The 19,519-nt window shown below is 44.6% G+C and overlaps 2 protein-coding genes across 3 annotated transcripts in view; both read right to left on the bottom strand.

Moving 5' to 3' along the window:
• Positions 1–1,098: 1,098 nt before the first annotated feature.
• si:dkey-19e4.5 (UBA_like_SF and PTH2 domain-containing protein) lies at positions 1,099–6,061 on the bottom strand. Of its 2 annotated transcripts, none has more exons than XM_048254251.1 (7): positions 5,772–6,061; positions 4,782–4,895; positions 4,417–4,488; positions 4,250–4,321; positions 3,747–3,844; positions 2,387–2,501; positions 1,099–2,294 (listed from the first exon to the last, which is right to left on the bottom strand). In XM_048254251.1, exons 2-7 carry the CDS (start codon positions 4,887–4,889, stop codon positions 2,208–2,210), a joined length of 552 nt encoding a protein of 183 aa, XP_048110208.1. In that variant the 5' UTR covers positions 4,890–4,895; positions 5,772–6,061; the 3' UTR covers positions 1,099–2,207. The 2 variants fall into 2 exon arrangements, with proteins under 2 accessions (XP_048110208.1, XP_048110207.1); XM_048254250.1 differs by having other exon boundaries at positions 4,250–4,324; positions 5,772–6,059.
• Positions 6,062–7,578: 1,517 nt separating this feature from the next.
• Positions 7,579–19,519, bottom strand: part of plxnb1b (plexin b1b) — an 84,833-nt gene continuing 72,892 nt past the window's right edge. Inside the window, 20 exon segments of the mRNA XM_048254249.1 lie at positions 7,579–9,000; positions 9,339–9,413; positions 9,567–9,642; positions 9,957–10,021; positions 10,571–10,718; positions 10,985–11,145; positions 11,310–11,479; positions 11,716–11,800; positions 12,143–12,246; positions 13,062–13,227; positions 13,552–13,698; positions 14,010–14,076; positions 14,350–14,528; positions 15,366–15,583; positions 16,077–16,177; positions 16,756–16,904; positions 17,260–17,436; positions 17,846–18,088; positions 18,559–18,799; positions 19,110–19,286. Of these exon segments, the coding sequence (XP_048110206.1) occupies positions 8,896–9,000; positions 9,339–9,413; positions 9,567–9,642; positions 9,957–10,021; positions 10,571–10,718; positions 10,985–11,145; positions 11,310–11,479; positions 11,716–11,800; positions 12,143–12,246; positions 13,062–13,227; positions 13,552–13,698; positions 14,010–14,076; positions 14,350–14,528; positions 15,366–15,583; positions 16,077–16,177; positions 16,756–16,904; positions 17,260–17,436; positions 17,846–18,088; positions 18,559–18,799; positions 19,110–19,286 (2,854 nt within the window). The 3' untranslated portion in view covers positions 7,579–8,895.

The following is a 19,519-nucleotide window of genomic DNA, read 5'->3' as shown; positions in this document are numbered from 1 at the left end:
TTAGAAGTCGAATGAGCCCATCAACCCATACACATATTATGTAGGCTATTAACCTTAATTCAACGAAGCTGGAATCACGTAAATGGTTAACGTGACTTATTGTCATCAAGCAATATTCCCCCATTGTTATTTGCGATTCCTACAGTTTATCTCCACAGCTGGAGCTGCAAACCCGTTTTTCAGTAAAGAATGCAATAGACGTTGGGATTTGTGGACAGACTAACAGGATAACCTTTGTTCAGTGGGATAGGCGGAGCACGTGATTAAATGTCTGTTCCATTCCAAGTTCCCCGGTGATCATGCCAGACCGAAGCTTAAGCTCTACAATGCTGCTTTTGTCGATCTGAATGGCCTTCACCCTAGCAGCCCAGTCACGTGGATTCTAACAGTGGAAGATACTCGAGCAATTACCCGTTTGTTGTTGCCTAGTACGTTCAACAAAAATATAACCGCACTTAATTTCTATCACATTTTTCAAGAGTTTAGGTTCTGGTTTCCCCACAAATTGGTAAAAAATCTAATAGTGAGCACTTAACCTTTGCTACGATAATCAAGCCATCTGACAGGTGAGACATATGATGATGCTGTTGAAACAGCATGATTATTGCACAGGTGTACCTTACACAGGTCACAATAAAAGGTCACTCTAAAACGTGGCTCACTTGACTTCATGCAGCTCTGACTGAAATAATGCATGATGGATTTAAACAATGTATTGAAGAAGTCAAATCATATCAATCCACAGACATATTATGTATTAACATGTTTTCATTGTGTAAAAAGTCCAGCATGCACCATGTTCAGCCAGGTCTATGCAGCGGCGCATATATTTGAATAAGCCTAATGCCACAACTTTTGAAGGGCCGTGCAATTCACATGGCAACTATAACTACAGCCATGTCATGGTCATAAAATCTCCCACCACTGTAACTTGAGTTGTTTTGCAGCTACTGATAGAGTGTGATGTCCCAAAACCATGTCTTATCGTGCTATTTTTTTTTTTTAGCTAGAAAACACTCAGTGGCCATATCATTATTGAATTTCTACATATAGCATTTAGTATAGACCTATATATGGAAGAAAACGTAATACACAGCATGACTTGTGATTCGTTCATGTCTTGTTTTTAACACTCCTTATCTCCATTTATCACACTTAAAACCGTTACAAGTATTTTTCTGAATTAAGGAAGAATAGGAACACGACACATTTGTAAACATACAACATCAACTTTACCCCATGCCTAATAACAATGAGCACAGGGTTCAGATATGCAATAGTGTTACAGAGCTATCAAGAGCATGTTATGAAACAAATAAAAAGTCCCCCCTGTTTCAGATAAGAGCACTGCACTGTCAAGATGACCTCTTCCCGTAAGCAGAAAAAAAGTTAAGGTAACAGAGTCCAACAACAATTGCAGAGGAATATTAAACATGGCACTGCACAATACATATGGGAAAGCTGGCCAATTTTACATTGATGCATTAGTTGTTGCTAAAGGGAATCCTTGGGGAGAGCATGTCACTACCATAGGCTACATAAAGTACACATACATTGATTTTAACATCAAAGAAGCAGTAAAGGGGAAAAAAAACCCTTTAGTGATGTGGTATTCTTATTAGACATTAGAGGGACACTGTTATCCTACATCTAAAATCTTAATTTTACAAGATATCTTGTCAACGGCAAACTACTTTGGCTTGAAGATCACCAAAAAAACGGGGTCCTATTATAAGACTTCCTCATCATGGAACGCTGGTCAGAAATTGGTGTTGAAATAAGACTAGTCATGGAATTTAGTTTCACAACAATCATGATATTCCCTTTACTATGGCCATCGTTCTTATCACCTTGTTCTCTTTTCTCATCAATTCTAAACTCAGGCGTGCAAACTTTGTCTCTTACGTAGACATATGGCGCCTCAAGAAAACCTAAGATATCGCCATCGCTCCCGCGGATTGACCCGCCTTTCCATCGTTCTTATCAATGACACGGAAAGGAAACAAATAATAAGTGTTTGTCTTTGCACTATATGTGTATGTTAGGGAGGATGGTGTCCTCGGAATCTTTGCATTCTTTTTTTGAAAATGGGCTGTTTTATAACGCTTGCATGCCAAGACTTGCTGTTGTGAGGCTATGCCGCCCCCCAGTGGTTAAAAGTGGTACTGCATAGCCATTCATTTTCACAGCATCCTCGAGGTCCGTGCTCAAAGGAGTTTTAGACTTCCGGTGACGTTGTTGACCATCTCCTCTTCTCCGATGATGGCCAGGACGGTTCGAGAGCCTGACTCCACCTAAGCATACAATATAAACCAAATTAAGGCAACACAGTCATTCTCCTAAGACATATTGGTGGATACATTTAGGTGAGTAATGAGTTTCTAACCTGAGTCAGTCCTGCATCCTGTACTAGGTATGTCGGCAAATTAAGACTCATTGCCAAGGCCTGGAGTTCCAGCAGGTGTGCCATATTAGATCCCTGCAACACCACCTTCTTAGCTCTGCAAAACGACAGACACAAACAACTTTTAGCCAAACGTAGCAACAAAAACAGATTGCTTGTGACACACTACATCTATACATGCTCTAAACACTGTACAGCATTAAAAAATATAATAACTAGGAAATAGTAGACTGTATCCGATGTGTGACACTGTTAATATCAATCATTTTTTCCAGCGCCATACATAGATAACACTGCGAGTCCCGGGGTGTCTGTGCCAGTATGGCAAAGTAGTTTTTCTGATCACAGTCACTATAAAATCTGATGTAATAGTTTTGCAATTACAGACCACAGTGGCCATTGGCACTTTATGGTTCCCCTACATTGGGGTCAAGGTGAGATATACTAATTGCTGTCTGCGAAATGCCTCTGGCAGCCTGCACATACACAGTCAGTTGTGTATACTGTATGTTCACAGAAAATGTATACTATTTTTTTTACAATTTGGCAAAGTAATTACCCTGGAAATCCAGAGTTCTCGCGAGAGCACAATGGGATTGTCTCTGCGAGACACTCTGGCAAAGAGCAATGATGCACGTTACTTTTACCCCAACATTCTGGGAAACCAGCTAAACTGATGAAGACAGCGCTGCAACGTTGGAGGACAGTACATATTGGTCGTAGTGTTATCCAATTGCGTCGAAGTCCGAAATCATTCAGAGTAAGCATGGTCTAGTGTTATCCAATTGCTTGCAGTGAGATTTTTAAATGCATGCTTGTTGCCGCCCCTCGAGTTGGGCCATTACATTGTTCTTTGCCAGACCCTTAATCTTTCTAGATTATCAGGGTCTGGATTTTCCAGGCTACAAAGTAATGGCCCTTTCCATCAGACTTGTAAATCTGTGGCCCGAGTTGGAAAGTGTAAATTACCCAGTTTTCTTGCGGCATTTCACACAGGCACGCTACATCCACACTACTCCATTTTCGTTTGAATCCGAAAGACTCATCTATTCTATTCTACACTACTCCTCTAGTAGAAAATAATGACCTCTAGAACTTTGGGAAATCTCATTCGAGTCAATGGAGCGTTCTACTTGCATTGTGAAGAGCCGTATAAGTTTTCATAAAAACGTGAATGACGTCGGGCGCCTTTCCGCTTTGAGATATACTTTTAATCGGAGACACTTGGAAGTGTCTTTGCAAAAACGTGAGGTGCACAACACGCGAGGCGCTCTGGGCGCATAAGCATTGTGCCAATACGAAACAACGAGGTGTCAGTGGAACATATCTGAAGTGCTCTTACCCAGAATGGTCCCATTTCCAGGCCATCTCCCTCCAGCTGTTCTTCTCCTGCATGGCCTGGTACAAGCCCACAGCAGCATGACCAACCTGGGCTGCCACCTTCAAACAAACAGAAAGGTCATCTTTAGTTTCTATCCAAAGGTGTCATAAGTCATTAAGACATACAGCATTGGTGCTTTAAGTTGTCCATGCCAAATTCTTAAGCCAACCTCGATCTCAACACATCCATGAGACTTCTAATACAGATGGATGGATAGATAGAAGATAATTAAGTACAATGTGTCTTATGTGATAAGTTACGGTCCATATTCCTGTAGGCCATTCAGTTTGTGCGGTCATTGAATTCAATTATTGTGCACAAATAATTTGAACATCTTTGAAGATTTTACTTAGCGTCAGAAACGTTTCCTGTGATCCCAAACTGCTCTGTGAAACACACTACTGCACACTTCTGAGGGGAGAAGCTTCTGAGAATTTAAAAATAAAACCACTGATTGCCAGTACCTTGCCGACACCCATCGACAGATCCATGTTTACTACAAACACCATTTTGAACATCAGATCCTCATCCCCTTCCTCCTGAAAACAAAGGGGCAGGAAACATTGAAATATGCTTGGCGCACAGGCAGAAGAAGTGCTGTTTCATAGTGTACCTGCATCGGCTATGTCACCTCATTCTCCAGCTTGTTGAAGTAGTACATGGCGGCCTCTTCTGCAGACACATTTCGTGTGTGCAACAGGGCCTGAAATGAATGAATGAATGAAAAACGGTGAAGGTCAGATAATTATCAGTCACTATTGTACAAAGTGACTTAAAGGCATCCTACACAGTCCACGAATCGCATCAAGATCAACTGCCTGGAAGGCAGAAATGTATCATGCAAAATGTATACTGGTACTGGTACAAATGTACCATGTACTGATGATATGTACTGGTACAAACTGATACTGGTTTCGTTGTCTCTGTACTTGTACTCTGCACAATACAATGACAATAAAGTTTAATCTAATCTATTCCAAACCAACAGTGGGCTACCTGTTTTGCAGCCTCCTCAGGGATGTCCAGCTCCCGCAGCTGCTGAAGGTAGACTGGATTCACCTCCTGGGCCTCGGGGTCCGCCGCGGACTGCTCTGAGGGCTCCATCACTTGCTGAATGTACAATTTAGGCTTCATTAGTTTCATACTCCTGTACCATCATTAACGTCACAAATAATAGGACACAGCTCAAGGCAGGTCAAAGGCATAGCAGAAACCTTTCACTCAAAGAAGTCTTTGCACGTCAATCTCTCTGACTGACACTGCCTATGGAGTTACTGATAATGGTGGCTGCACTGCCTGTGCAATTGTAGAGTCTATGCTTTTCATGTATTTCCGGTAAACGTACGTATAAGTGTACGTGTAAATATTGACATCCAATCGCTGCTTGTGCGTCGTATAATATAGCCAGAGAACCAACGCAGGCACAATTTAATTAGACTGATGACTAGACTGGGGACGGTGTTACATCATTTTATGATGTAGTGGCGCCATAGAAGGGATTTTCTGGAGTAAATCTTTAAAACTTATTAACTTGGCAGTCCATGGAGAGAACAACATAGAAATAAACTCATTCGTGTGCCTTGTCAACATCACTTTAACGTTAACGTCATTTAGCAAATCCGTTCCAGCTAACAATGTCATGTGGACATTTATCACCATGTCCAAAATGTGTGCTATAACAATCTCGTTAGATTGCACATAAAATATTATAGTCTGCTAGTTACTGTCGACAATACGTTATCATTTCATAGTATATGTAACCAAAATTCATTCAAATTGACTAAGCAGAGCTAGTTTTTAGCAAGCTTAGCTTCGCAAATGACCATGCACACTGTCTACAACTAGCAAACTTAATGTAAATATTTAAAACGTTATTACAAGACATCGGCACATTTGATTGCTTGGATTGCATGTGCACGTTTAATGCAATCTATATAACCCAACGACTAAGTGATAATTGTCCACATAGCTAACAAGTTAGCTTACCTGTTCTGCGTAGCTAGCTAGTTGGCTAGCACAACTGAATTTATTTTGCTAGCGATGCTAGCTATACTCCTTGCGTGTGCAGCTGTTTTTATCTTCTTTCTAAGGCGTAGGCTGCAATTGTTGGATTTATGTGATTGAGAAAAGATACCATTTGCAGGATTACAAACGGCGTTCCGCAGTGGGGCGTGAGCTGTTCACTGTACTTTAACTATCGATACCATTTTGAGAACAAATCCTGCGATACTTTGTTGGTTGTAGTGACGGATATTGTCACGTATTTCTAAATCCGGCATCGAACAACGTTCCAGTGAGATATGTTCCTCTGTTTGTAAGACAAGCCGAAGTTAGTGTCCACATTTTTGTTTGTATTTTGTGCAAACTCACAAAATGGTTCCTTCTATTTGATTTTACTACGACAGGAAATTAATTCTTCAGAAAGTCTTCACAGCGTTCAATTGTATACAATTAGTTTGTATTTGGATACATCCTTATTATAGTCTTGTAGTTAGTATCTCATGGCGTTGAAAGATCCCTTTCCTCCTAAATTAAAGCATGAGTTATGCGTGATTAAGATTAAGATAGCCTTTATGTGGCGCTACCTTTCCCAAACATGTAGGGAATATGTGGGTTACCATCCATATCTGCATATATGATTTATGAAATAGGCTACTGCTTGACATGCCAGGTCATGTAGCATTATGCCTAAGAGTAAAAACAAACAAACAAAAAAAACAGAACAAAAAGAGAAGGCATCTTTTTTTTCATGACAGCATTTTATTAAACAAGTAAATGGGCTACAATGAGGATCTGTTAAAACAATATTTACACGGATATTAACAAAGAAAATGCCGTGAAAACGAGCCTGCTCTACACTGACGAATTTTTTACAACCTAATGAACAATAATTAATTCCCTAGCTGATTGGTCAGTTTGTAAGCTTTAACTGGACAGTTTTTCAGTGACAAATCATACTCAGCGAATCTCAATCACAGAGACCGAGCTAACAGAAATTGTGCAGTTGTTAACCATAACAACCTTTATTTTCCACGTACCCACATGTCCTACTCAAGCAGCTTCTTATAGACCTCATCACACGCATGGTGTATTATAGTGTATTCATATATATATATATCAACAATCTACGTGGATACGTAAATGCATCAGACTGTGTGGACTATGGGCAAACCGTTTTTTTTTTTTTTCAATTTTAACATGATGTAACTACAGGTGCGTAAGTAGACAGTAGTGTTCGACCTCCACTGACAGTCATGGATTCTGCTGTCTTTGCTGTCCTCGTGTGTTCAAAAAGAGAACTACATTATTAACACAAAATCATGTATCCACACCCCCCCCCCCCCAACATTCGCGTCCATAATTACAAGGCAGTATGACTTCATAGGTAAGTACCATACAACACAAATGACTAAAAAAAAAAAAAAAAAAAGTCACACATGATCACTTGATTGGTCTTATTCTGGAACCACATTGAGGAATGTTAAAAATACAGATTTCATAACCACACCATATGACAATGATTTCAGACAGTTTATCGGTCTGATAAGTTCATCTTTCATAATAACCATCCTTACAGTGACTCTTAACAACAATATCAGCAAAGCTAAAGAAGAAAATACATGAAAAAAAAATAAAAACAGAAATGAAACACTCCACAGTGAACTATCAAACCATCTTTCAAATGCACCATTGTTTTTTTTTTTTTAAACACTGACAGGTTTAAAAGCAGTTTGTTTCACAGACCCTTCTCTGGTGTTGCACATAGTGGCATCAAGGGCTTATGGAGTAGCTCTGAAGTGTTCATGAAATGCTTTCAATTCTGATGGTACCACATGGAAACAAAACAAAACATGTAACGTGTGACCAGGCCCATATGGCTCTGACCAGGCCCTTCCTCTTGATTATGATACGAACATTCCGGAACAACCTCTTTGCTCAGCTGTACTGTGGACGGATATGTGCTGGTTGACAGATATCGTGGGTGATGAAGGGAGAGGGCTTATCATTAAAACATAAATAAATAATTAAAACATCAAGAGATCATAATTTATGGTAGCTTCTTTAGTTTGCCAGTGATATTCAGAAAAGGAATAGGAAGTATACACAACTAATGCCCAAATGCAGCTTCCTCATGTCAGAATTAAACATCCTGGGAGAGACAGGAGCTAAAAGCACACAGACACAGACACACACACAGACACACACACAGACACACACACAGACACACACACGCAGAAAGGGGAGAGGTAGAGAAAGATGGGAAAAGCATGTTGCTTGCTTGACACCAAAATGATGTAATATACAACTTTCATCATCGCCACAAGAGGCCAGACTCTCAACAGCACTGTGGTCCACAGCCTCCACGTCTGGACAAGTCTGCAGGTCCACACCACTTGGTCCATACCAATGAAGCTGCTCCAAGAGAACAAAGGTCAGTCAAAGAGGATCAGGAAGTCCATGTCCTCCCAAGAAGTGGTTAAGGATATAATCATAACCTCTCTTGTGTAACACACACACACACACACACACACAGACAGACCAAAGAAAAACCGTGTGAGTGCTTGTGGCGTAGTGTCCTGTGCTGTGGCCAGCATGCGTGAGCGCAGAACCGGTGCTTTTCCTGTGCATAGCCGGCAGTAGCCACAGCCCATGGCCCATTCTACTTCATGATCCTGCTCCACCCCAAAGAAGGATCTTTGTGTTCAGCTTTACCAGGCAAAGAGGCCACAGGCTTCTACGTCTGTCTATTGCTTCCACAACGCTCCTCATGAGTATTATTTGTATTTATTTGTCCGTTCAAGCCACTTTGCACTTGAACAACATGGAATGTGATAACTTCAGTAACGCAAGCCCAACGGTCCCTCTGCTCCTTCATCAAAAGAACGAGGGCACACACACATGGCTTGTGTTTTCAGACGACTTATTCACAACACAACGCCCCACTTGCCTCCTCAATGTTTTCAAATGAGTGAGTGTGAAGGCCCTCCTCCCCCAAGCCCTCTCTTCAGGGAGTCTTTTTTTAGTGTCCTGTTTGTCTGTTTCCCCCCACGCTTTGTCTCTCTCCCTCCCTTTTCTCTCCCACGCTCCCCACGCTCTTGTTCCTGGTCGGTCACAAGTCGGTCACTTTGTTTTCTACGGCGGCGGCGATCTGCTGTAGCCTGTAGCCAAGCTGCATCTTCTGAGCAGTGGTGTCCTCCTCCAACGCTCCAATGATCTGTGAGGGAGCATCAGGGGATATGGACATCGTTACAACAACCACACCATCATTACCTCATGACAGCATGACTGGCTCTTATTCAACTAACACAACAGAAAGTCGCCCAAGCAGGAAAACTCTTAACTTGGATGGAAGTGCCAAACAATCACTACTACATCGATATCAATCGATACAGGACAGGATAAAAGTTTAAGAGAGTTATAGGACATACGCAAGTGTAAAGATTGAGGGCTTGAAAGTTGTAATAAAGCATAAGAGGCTGATGCACTATAAATTCACAACTCAAAAAGGAAAGCAGTGCATTCTCATAATGCTCTTGGTCCTCCTGCTCTCACCTGATCGTAGTATTTGTTGATATACTTGTAAAGCTCATGGAGAGCCACCAGGTAATTCAACTCCCCCGAGTAATTCTGGAGAAAGAAAAATGTCACATTTACTCTAGGTCTCATACATGTTTAATACCATTTGACATCACGTTCAATAGACACATAGATGACACAATTGGAAGCAAATCTGAGAACAAAATCACATGCAGTCTATTAATATTCTATAAAGAGCGTTACCCTAGAAAGCTCAGCCAAGGCAGAGTTCATCTCCTGGTCACTCGCTGAGATGGTTTGTCTGATATCAGCGTAGTATCTACAGGAGGTGGAGGAGAGAGAGAAAGGACAACAGACAGACGTCCACTAATGAGTTGACTGCAGGACTAGGTGCACTGAACACAGTCGAGGCCCTCAAGTGAATCGCTTTACTGGGAGGTCATGAGTTCAGCTTTCGGCTTGGCTTTCATCACATTCCAAACCTGCCGTTAAGGCCCATCTGTGACAACCAAAAGTGTCTGGATAAAATCTCTTGCTTCATGAATTTCCTTCCTCTCAAAGAATGGAGGGGTGTAAAATCAAAGGACTATGGGGGCTGTAAAACCTGTGTGTGTGTGTGTGTGTGTTTCTCACCTCTCCACCATCTGCTTGTAGCGCGGGATATCTCTGGCATACAGCAGTTTGTTGATGGGCGAGTCCTATTCAGCCAGCCGTTACAAAGGAAGAAGACAAGGGAGAGGGAGAAGAGTGAGTGAGTGCAAACGTTTCCACATACTCGCCTCATCACCCGCCTTTCATGCTGTACTCCACCCCTCACACCTTTGCCCCCCACACACACACACCCAATCCTGTCCCACATTACAGCCAGCTATCCCGAAATGACTGCAGCTTTCACACATATGCTTCTTAACACCTCAACTCATGTCTCACACCCCTCTCTGGTACTGCTTTCCTTTCTTCCCTCCCTCCTTCTCTCCCTCCCTCTTTCTCTCCTTCTCTCCCTCCCTCCTTCTCTATCCTCTCGCTCACCCTGTCCAGTGTGTGCCCAGCAAAAGCATGTTGCTTGGTTGACACCAGGATGATGTAACAGACAACTTTGTTTTTACTGTTTGCTCTGCCAGACGGTCTAGCCCAGCCACAAGGGGCCAAACTCGGCCAAGGCATTCCACACACCCCCTTTTTCTTCGTTCCTTTCATTCAATCAATCGTTTTTTCCTTCCCTCCCTCTCCTCCTGTTTTTTGCTCACCCTGCCCAGTTTGTGCTCGGCGATGGTGCAGGAGTCCATGAAGGTCTGGGAGATGACCGACAGCACGGCGTCCACATGGTCCGACGCCTGGACGTCAAAGATGAACTGAGGGTTCTTCACAATGTTGATCCAGAACCGCAGTGGCAGACTGTCGTGGGGGAACAAAGAAAAACAAGAACCATTTATCTCTCTCTCTCTCACTCTGCTATTGGAAAGTGGTCTGATTTTCCACAATGTTCCGTGCTGGAAGTACATATGGTTCTTACAGCACAATTATTCAGTTACTCAAGCAATAAACATGTGGTAGGCATTAAAACCACACACAAGAAAAGTCCTGGGGGCGTCTGGCGGCTTCGGGAGGCATTGCTTAAGAGGAGACCTCCTTCTGGAATTTTCTTTCTTTCCCTTCCCTACCTGTTGGTTTTCCAGATGTGGATGGTCTCGGAGTCGGCGATCCCGTGGTGCGCCGCCTGGTCATCCAGAAGGTCGAAGAAGTACTTGACGGCCAGAGGCACCGGCCGGCTAGTGCTGAGAATCACTGTGAATAAATCGTCCACAAACTTCTGGAGTGTTCCCTAAACACACACACACACACACACACAGTATGAGTGGGGAAGACATCGTTTCACTGTAGCTGATGTTTTGGAATAAAAAGTAAAAGACAAGAAGTTTGAGTAATACACATCCTTATTTGGTGTGTGTGTGTGTGTGTGTGTGTGCGCGTGTGCGTGTGCGCTACCTTCATGGAGAGCAGGCGTGTGAGGTAGATCTCAGGGATGGCCTTGGCCCTCTCCCTCTCCCTCAGGCTGCCTCGCCGGTGTTTGGGCAGCTCGGGCTCCTCGCTGGCCTTGACCAGGTGCCAGAGCCTCACACCGCCCTCGTCCGCATCCTCCAGCATCGGGGTCTCTGCTCAGGGAGGAAGAGAGGACACAAGTCAGAGGGGGAATGCCGACGGCATAACGCTCAGAGAGAATGGCAGGAGCAGGGCATTCAAAAAGTCAAAACACTGTAGAACAGAGCTAGGACCATGCAGACACATGTGGATGTTTTAACAGGATCTGAGTGTGAGTGTGAGTGTGAGTGTGAGTGTGAGTGTGAGTGTGTGTATGTGTGTGTGTGTGTGTGCGCATGATCTCAATACTTACTCTCTCCTGCCACGTAGTCGTGGTTGTCATGGTGAATGTGTTTACTGTGCCGTGGGACCAAGGCCACGGTGGCTCCATCTGGAACCTGAGGAGAAGAGACAGGAGGTCAGAGCGGGCTGCCCCCTAGTGGTCCTCACGTGCCTAACAGCTAACACGTAAGCGCCTGGCCATACAGCATACAGCAGAGCTCCCACAAGCTCCCAGCACAGCTACAGAGAAGGATGGATTCGCACAGTGCTCTTGCACAAGCTCTGCTACACAGAGTTGTTTATTTGCATGTTAGCATACACGCAGAGCAAAAAAAGAGCAAACTTGATCAAGATTAATTCTAACAGTACTGAACTCAGTGGTCTTTATAAGGAGGTCATATGGAAGCAAGAGGCTGTGTGCCATGGAAGAGTACTCTGGGGTTGTTGTTGTACTGCACCTTGTAATGTTGCAGTGTGTTGAGACGCTTCCAGTTGCCCTGCACCACAGACGTCAGGTCTTCATCGGAGAGGATCAGGTGGCCAGCCACACCTGACCGCCATTCTACAGCCAAACAAGGACACAACAATAGCTATTAAAGGGACACCAGGCAACGTTTTCGTGTTAATTTATCATCTTCGTAAGTCGGTATATGGTTAAATGACTCATTACGGGGCGAATTAAGGCTCTCTCGGCCGCCCCTACTGCCTAGGAAGAATATCCCACTTGCAAGTTCGGTGTATCCTACCCACCGACCGAAGCAGAATCAGTTTACAGCACAGAGGCAGGCTAACAAAACGCTAGAGATTGTTGCAAACGTGTGTATAATGGCAGAGCCGGCGAAGAAGCAGCGAAAACCCTTGACGGAAGACGCAGACGCTTCTTTTGTAGAGAAAAAGCATCAGGCTTGCCTGGTGTCCCTTTAACACAATAATGTTACACGGACATTCAACACATTCTCAGCTGACCTGCCAGTGCACTTCATGGGGCTATGTGTAGCTTCATAAGTTTAAAACATTTAAAAAGGACCTGGAAATAGCATCAGAATGTAAAGAAATACCTATCTTTTTTTTTAAGTATATTTTTGGGCTTTTTATGCCTTTAATGACAGGACAGTGGAGAATGACAGGAAGTGAGTGGGAGAGAGAGTCTTGATGTAATATCAAAAAAGCTTCTGTTCTTTGTTGCCAAGATATCCAGTAAAGTTATCATGAAAACCAGTAATAGTACTTTTAACCTCCAGGGGCACTGTACTGAAAACAATGCAAGTCAAAGGATGAGTGCCACGACAAACTCTATGGTGCATTTAAGACAACTCAAGTTCCACACAGTTCTAGCCATTGGTGCTTTACACCAGCGGCTATAGCCAGTGGACTCACCCAGGTCCAGGGAGTCGGAGTGGGGCCGGTGGGAGAAGGATGTGCTCTTGTAGACCTGGTCCAGGATCTTCTCTTTCACCTGGGTGATGGTGTCACAGTCGAGGACTTTGGCAGGGACGGGCTGGGCCTCATTTGTTCCCGTGCCCTGCATTAATACATTCACTGTCTGGGAGGGAGAATGAGAGAGAGACAGAGTGACAGAGGAGAGAGAGGGGGAGAGAGAGAGAGAGAGAGAAAGAGAAAGAGAGAGAATTTCGTTAAAATGTACTTATTATTTTGTTAATGGAATCGTTCCATCTCAAAAATCTTTGCTAGAGTTTGGAAACTATAAGTGAGACTAAGTGAGAAAGTCTACGTGAGACTTTGATACTTTTCCAAAGCCGTTGTATAAAAGGGTGACTTGAATCCTTATAAATTCTCAAACACAAAAAAAAAACCCAGGAGAAACTTAACATAAAAATCACAAGGAGAGCGAGAGAGGAGCCCTCACCAGAGTGCGGTACTCCAGGTCCTCTCGTAGTAGCCGGTTGTCGTTGAGGGTGTATTTGGCTTTGCCCGTCACGGCGTCCACTGGCCCTTTGTCCACCTGGTGCTTGATGGCTCTGAAGAGCATGTAGAGAGACTCCCCTGCCGAGTCCTGCCAAAGGAGAATAAAAACGGCACGAGTGAGCGAATGAGGATACAAACGAGCACAACTGTTTGGCAGGGGCGCATTTTCTTAGCAGGCATGAACACACACTAAACACACATCCTGCAGCCTTTCGCAGTTTTATGATTATTAGTTCCTAACTACACGACCAGATGGGCTACTTAGGCAGCTGTTTGGGAGTTGACGATGGCCGCCGTCCCGGCTCAGTTACAGTTACGGTTCTAGCAGGACTTTTAGCTTCTGGCTTATTTCCACGTTCCCCCCTCCTCCTAACCCCCCTCCCACTGTCGGAATCTCACCCGGAGGAACGCGTAAAGGCAGATGGACATCCAGTTCGTCAGCAGTTTCTCCACCACTGTCTCCGTCCTGCCAGACAAGCAAGGAGAAAGAGAACGGTCAAGGCTTTTGGCTCTGCCCAGGAGACACGAATGAGATCCAAAAGCATAAAGATGAGAAGTTGTCTGACAGGCAGTGCAGAACGCTTTCACCACAGGGGGAGCAAAACACTGCAATGGGACATGCAGAGAAATCTCACACAGATTCTCTCCAACCTCTCCACACACACACACACACACAGTCAGAAACGTATTCTCCTACGTAAAGATAAATACACTTCTCTGCCCCTTCCCACCTCCTCACCTCCTCAGCATAAGTTTGGGGTTCTTGGCCACGTACTGCTCCACCAGGTCATTGAGGAGTGTTTTGAGGATGTCGGTGAAGTACTCCAGCTTGCCGTGCAGCGCCACGGTCAGCAGCGAGGCCACGTACGCTCGGTCTCGCGGCGAGAATGTCCGCTGGCTCTCCAGGGTGTGGATGAACTATGGGACCGGACAGGAGATGGGAGTTAATCTCACACAAGAGAATGATAGACTAAGAGAGTCTCACAAAAGATCTCAGAAAGAAGTATTGGATTAGCCTAGAAATCTAGACGCGCCCCTAGCGGCAGCAAATTACATTTGCTGCCAGGGCTAGTCTAGCAACTCTCCGTTGGCTTGTGAGCTCCAGAAATCGAAACTTAATCAGGCCAATGAAATCGTGTATAGATTCGTTAGGTGGGCTTAACATAATGATTGATGGCAGAGTTGCAACGGTTTGGCTTGAATTCCCTGCTACTTGAAAACAAATAAGCTGGATGTTGCTGTTGGCGAACAGTGTGACACGAGTTAAGCTTTTATTAAGTTGGCAAACGTTTGAACTAGCCAACTAGCTCCGCTGGTGGGAAACGCATGGGACTCATAGCGGTGCCGCTGTCCTATTGCGTGCAGAGGGAATTTGAAAGACAACTGATTATCCCGCCCCTCGGACTGAGCACTGCGAACGGTGAGTACCCAGACCCTACATTTTAATGTGGGTCTGGCTCGTCAGGCTAGTATGGGATTGGATTCACTTCAATTTGAAAAAACTTTATTTGTCCCTGGGTTCAATTCACAAGGTCTCAGAATAGTGCAACTACATCCAAGGGATTATATGACAGAGAGAAAGGAAATGTGCCACAACACCAGGGTTGCTAGCCTCTCTTGCCATCCCAGTTCCTGTTTGTCTTGAAACATTGCTTCTAAAACCGACTTGACCTCTTCGGTCAGAGCGAGGACACGGTGTCCTCGAGCTAAAGATGCACACTGGGTCACCGTGGCAACAGAGCAGAGCAGCGTTACCTTGGTGAGGAAGAGTTTGCTGTTGAGCAGGTTGGAGAGCTGCACCAGGCCCTGCTCCACGGTTGCCCGGCGACACTCCTGCACGTCCAGGTCTCGGCGCAGGGGCGACTCTCGGTGGCCCGGGAAGAAGATCCGCTCTGCGTACCTCCGGTAGTCCAGGAACGGGATTCCTGATCCCACCAGATCACTGGACATGTCCATCATCTCAGTCATCAGATCTGTAGACGGATCGAGGAGAGCGTAGAGGGTTAAAGGTCAGGGGTCAAGTCCAGGCAGTGTGTTGATGTGGAAAGGTCATGTGTGAAAAGATTGAAAATGTCCAACTCCAAATCTGGTGACTGTGTTAATACAGTTTCACACTCCGTTTCAGCTAACCTCTGAGTCAACTGAAAGTTACACCAGATTTATGTGAGGATTAATATGTGAGCTCATTTCATTGAGACATGACATTTTTAAGAAAATAAAACCGATCCCCCTAATATCTAGAAAGACACACAAATACATTTCCACTGAGGGAGTGCTCAAAGTTTAAAATCCTTCAAAATGTCCTTTTTTATTTTCCTTTGGTGTCCCGTTCTTTCATCTGAAGCCATTATCAAAAACATTCCCCCCGTCTTCAGCTCCTTTTCATATTTGCTCCCCTCCCTCCATCCCTCCCTTCTTCCCTCCATCCATCCATCCATCCCTCCCTCCCCCTTTCTCCTTGCTCACCCGTGAACTCCTTCTTGCAGCGGTCACGCACGCTGGTCTCCAGATTCTCCAGCTGGATCTGAACCTTCTTATAATCTCTCAGGGCCTGTTTACTCTTTCTCCTGTCAGTCACACACACACACACACACAAAGAGAGGGAAAGAGAGGGAAAGAGAGAGAAAGTTACAAAAGAGAGGTGACACCTAATTCCCAGACTTGGCTGCCACTGTGCTCAATAAGAAGCAGATGGACTTCAGGCTCCTGTGATTGAGTGTAATTCACACCAGAAAGAGCAACAACAGCAAATCCCCATGTCAAGGTTCAGGGGATTATGATACTTCTAATGGGCTTGTGACCTACAATATATTGCCAATTAGTGAATGCATTTAGTTTAATGCATTCACTCTTTAATGCATATACTATATTGGTACATAATATACACGCTTTAATGCATATACTATATTGGTACATAATAGACATCTGTTTCTTCAAGTAGAAAAAAACAGAAGTCTATAAGCTCACTTTAAGGAAGCAAAAGCATTCTTAGTGACAATTGTGAAAAAGTGAATCTGCAAACAAAGGCAAATATTCACACATATTGGATTATGAGTTTGAATATTTCCACAGTTAATAAAGAAAATGTGTTTGTCTCTCAACTCTTGTTCTTGTGTTAGCCATTCTAACTCCTGCTGCTTCATACCTGTATATGAGCACGATGATGAACACTATGAGGGCCACAATGGAGGCTCCCACGCCCACGCCGATCTTGGCCTCCAGAGGGAAGGTGGACTGGCTGAGTGTGTCGTACTGGACTCGGCCCAATGAAAAGTTCAGGTTGCCCATTTGCACCTTTGGTGGGGGTTGTGTTAAAGATAGGGGTAGAAAACACAGAGGACTTCATCATACAATACTGTCACAATATTTTGTCCATGATAACTATAGCATATAGTGTATGGTTGGGGTGTGTGTGTGTGTGTGTGTGTGTGTGTGTGTGTGTGTGTGTGTGTGTGTGTGTGTGTGTGTGTGTGTGTGTGTGTGTGTGTGTGTAGGGTGTATTAGAGTTAGAGTGGGGATCACAGACAATGGACAGAAATGTCCAAAATGTATGTTCTGTTTAGCAGTTTGTGTGAGTGTGGATGGATCAATGGATAGACAGACAGACAGACAGATACTTTATTGATACGGAGAGATAAGCGGGACTCACTGTGAACTCTGGCAGGGCGTCGGCGCCGTCCCGCCTCCTGCCGGGCCCTGGAGAAGGCTGCTGGGGCGGCGGCTCACAGTACAGGTGGTTCTGGGTCAGGGTCTTGACCGCACACACCCCCTCCCCTATCATCGCCACCACCTCTTCCTTAAAGATGGCCAGGTCCAAATTCTCCCCCTAAAAACACGGCGTAAAGATACTCGTGTTTATGGTACTAAGCGGACACTTTGTCCAAAGCACTTTGTCTAATTCATAACATTAGAACAATTAATAATAACAGTACACATAGAGCAGTATACTGTACATAGTAAGAGAAAGATGAAGCAATGTTTACTGTGTTTATAGTTTGAAATGCTTCCATTGACAAATGTGCATTAAAATGGAGAGAGTCCTACATTTGCAAGTACACACAATACATACTGTACATTAGATTCAATTATGTCTGATAATAGCTTGATGACCCCTCTGTAAAAAGCAGCTAGAAAACACATTTTACATTGTGTGCAGTCCGTTCCTAGATGCCTTTTTAATCCCGCTGACCAGGGTCATCCGTCCCTCCGCAAGCCTCCTCCCCCTCAGTACTGACCTCTACGGAGATGACACTGCCGGGCTTGTAGCGGAAGGGCTTGCTGGGGTCGTGCTGGTTAAGGTGCCGCAGGGTGGCGTTGAGCTCGTACACGAACGGCGTCAGCATCACGGCCTGGAAGTCGAAGCGCAGGTTGTCCAGCAGGAACTCCACCTGCACCTGTCCGTCAAGGGCGTAAATGTCCACCGCCGGGGTCCGGCACAGGAGCAGCGACGTGGTGTTCGGTTCGCAGCGCTCCACGTACTAACGGTGAGAGAGAGAGAGAGATAGAGAGAGAGAGAGAGACAGACAGAGAGAGAGAGAGATGTACAAGAGGCACAAAAAAGAATAAAGCATATGAGTAAGTTGAATCTCATTAACAGTAATGAAATCTGTCATTGGCAGACAACATTGAGCATAATTTTACTGTGTCTCAGTGTATGTGAACCAATGATTTTCTGCAACCAGACCTCTATGGAACACCACCATGACTCCACATTGGTTTAGTGGTGGTTAATGAGGTTCCTCCTTCACTGTAAAGTGCTTTGGGTGCCTTGAAAAGTGCTATAACTGCAACTTCTTATACGGCAATACCTACAAACATGGCGGAACGCTCCAGTGGCCAATGTTTTATGAATAAGCCATCTTCAGTCTTGTACATTATAAACTGTAATTACTGTACTGCCATAATTAGGCCATCACAGCATCAGCTCACTGGTCAAGCAGAGGCTCACCTTTTTCGCAGAGCAGAGCACGCCTTTGGGGCAGTCGGGTTCTGGGACGATCCGTCTGTGCCTTCCCAGCAGGCTGTCCTCCTGGACCGGGCCGAGGAGGCCCGCGGAGTGGCCACTCTTCCTGCTCCTCCTTTTCCTCTTCCTGTCCGGGCTGGACTCTGCAGGGTACACTGTGACCATCATACGAGGCTCCTGGACCACATCGAGGTTATGGCCATTCACATAGATCACTCGGCCACCACTGTGGGGTGGGGGGGTGGGGGTGGGTGAGCAGTACAGACATCAAGACACAACACATATCACATGCACACACAGACACAGACACAGGCACAGGAACTGGGAAACTCAAACACCATCTCACAATCATGATTATATAAGCGCAACTGGCAGCAAGAATGACTTCAGCTCTTTTATTCAGTGTGGTTATCATTTGTGTACAAATAAAGCTCAACTCTTCATTAGAATTGAGCAAAAGAAAAAATTTCAATCTTTATTGCACATAAACTTTTCTCTCACACACATAACAGCCACACACACACACACACACACACCTGAGGAAGCTCTTGGAGGGGAGGGCACGTGTGATGTTGGGGTTGGAAGTGTAGTGATACATGGTTCCATGGAGATGGCGCTCACTGCTGCCATAGCGCACAGTCACCCTGTGCTCCCCGATACTGGCACTGCTGTTAGTCACACACTCTATGGAGGCCTCCTGAACCTTCCCCACACTGAACACGCGCACACACACACACACAGAGAGAGAGAGAATATGCCTTTATACGCTATGCTTTCCCAACACTTCCTTTCTGAATGGTCATGCCAATACAGCTTTATTGAATTGAACTGAATTGAATTGAAAGAGAGAGGTGGAGAAAGAGAGCAAGGATGGAAGAAAGAAAGAGAGAAGGAAAGAGAAAGGAAGAGAGAAGAAAGAGGTTAACAGATAAAGAAACAGGAAGGA

The sequence above is a fragment of the Alosa alosa genome, chromosome 10, assembly GCF_017589495.1.
Source record: "Alosa alosa isolate M-15738 ecotype Scorff River chromosome 10, AALO_Geno_1.1, whole genome shotgun sequence".
Taxonomy (NCBI): Eukaryota; Metazoa; Chordata; class Actinopteri; order Clupeiformes; family Clupeidae; genus Alosa; species Alosa alosa.
The sequence above is the reverse complement of the archived record's forward strand: the minus strand, read 5'-3'. Positions and strand labels throughout refer to the sequence as shown.

What these genes read in the sequence shown, in the direction of transcription:
- si:dkey-19e4.5 (XM_048254250.1), bottom strand. Translation starts at nt 4,889, where the DNA reads ATGGAGCCCTCAGAGCAGTCCGCGGCGGACCCCGAGGCCCAGGAGGTG. An exon ending in TGTCGATGGGTGTCGGCAAG is followed by an intron (nt 3,845 to 4,249) that starts GTACTGGCAATC and finishes GTTTGTTTGAAG; the next exon opens with GTGGCAGCCCAGGTTGGTCA. An exon ending in AGGATGCAGGACTGACTCAG is followed by an intron (nt 2,295 to 2,386) that starts GTTAGAAACTCA and finishes TTGTATGCTTAG; the next exon opens with GTGGAGTCAGGCTCTCGAAC.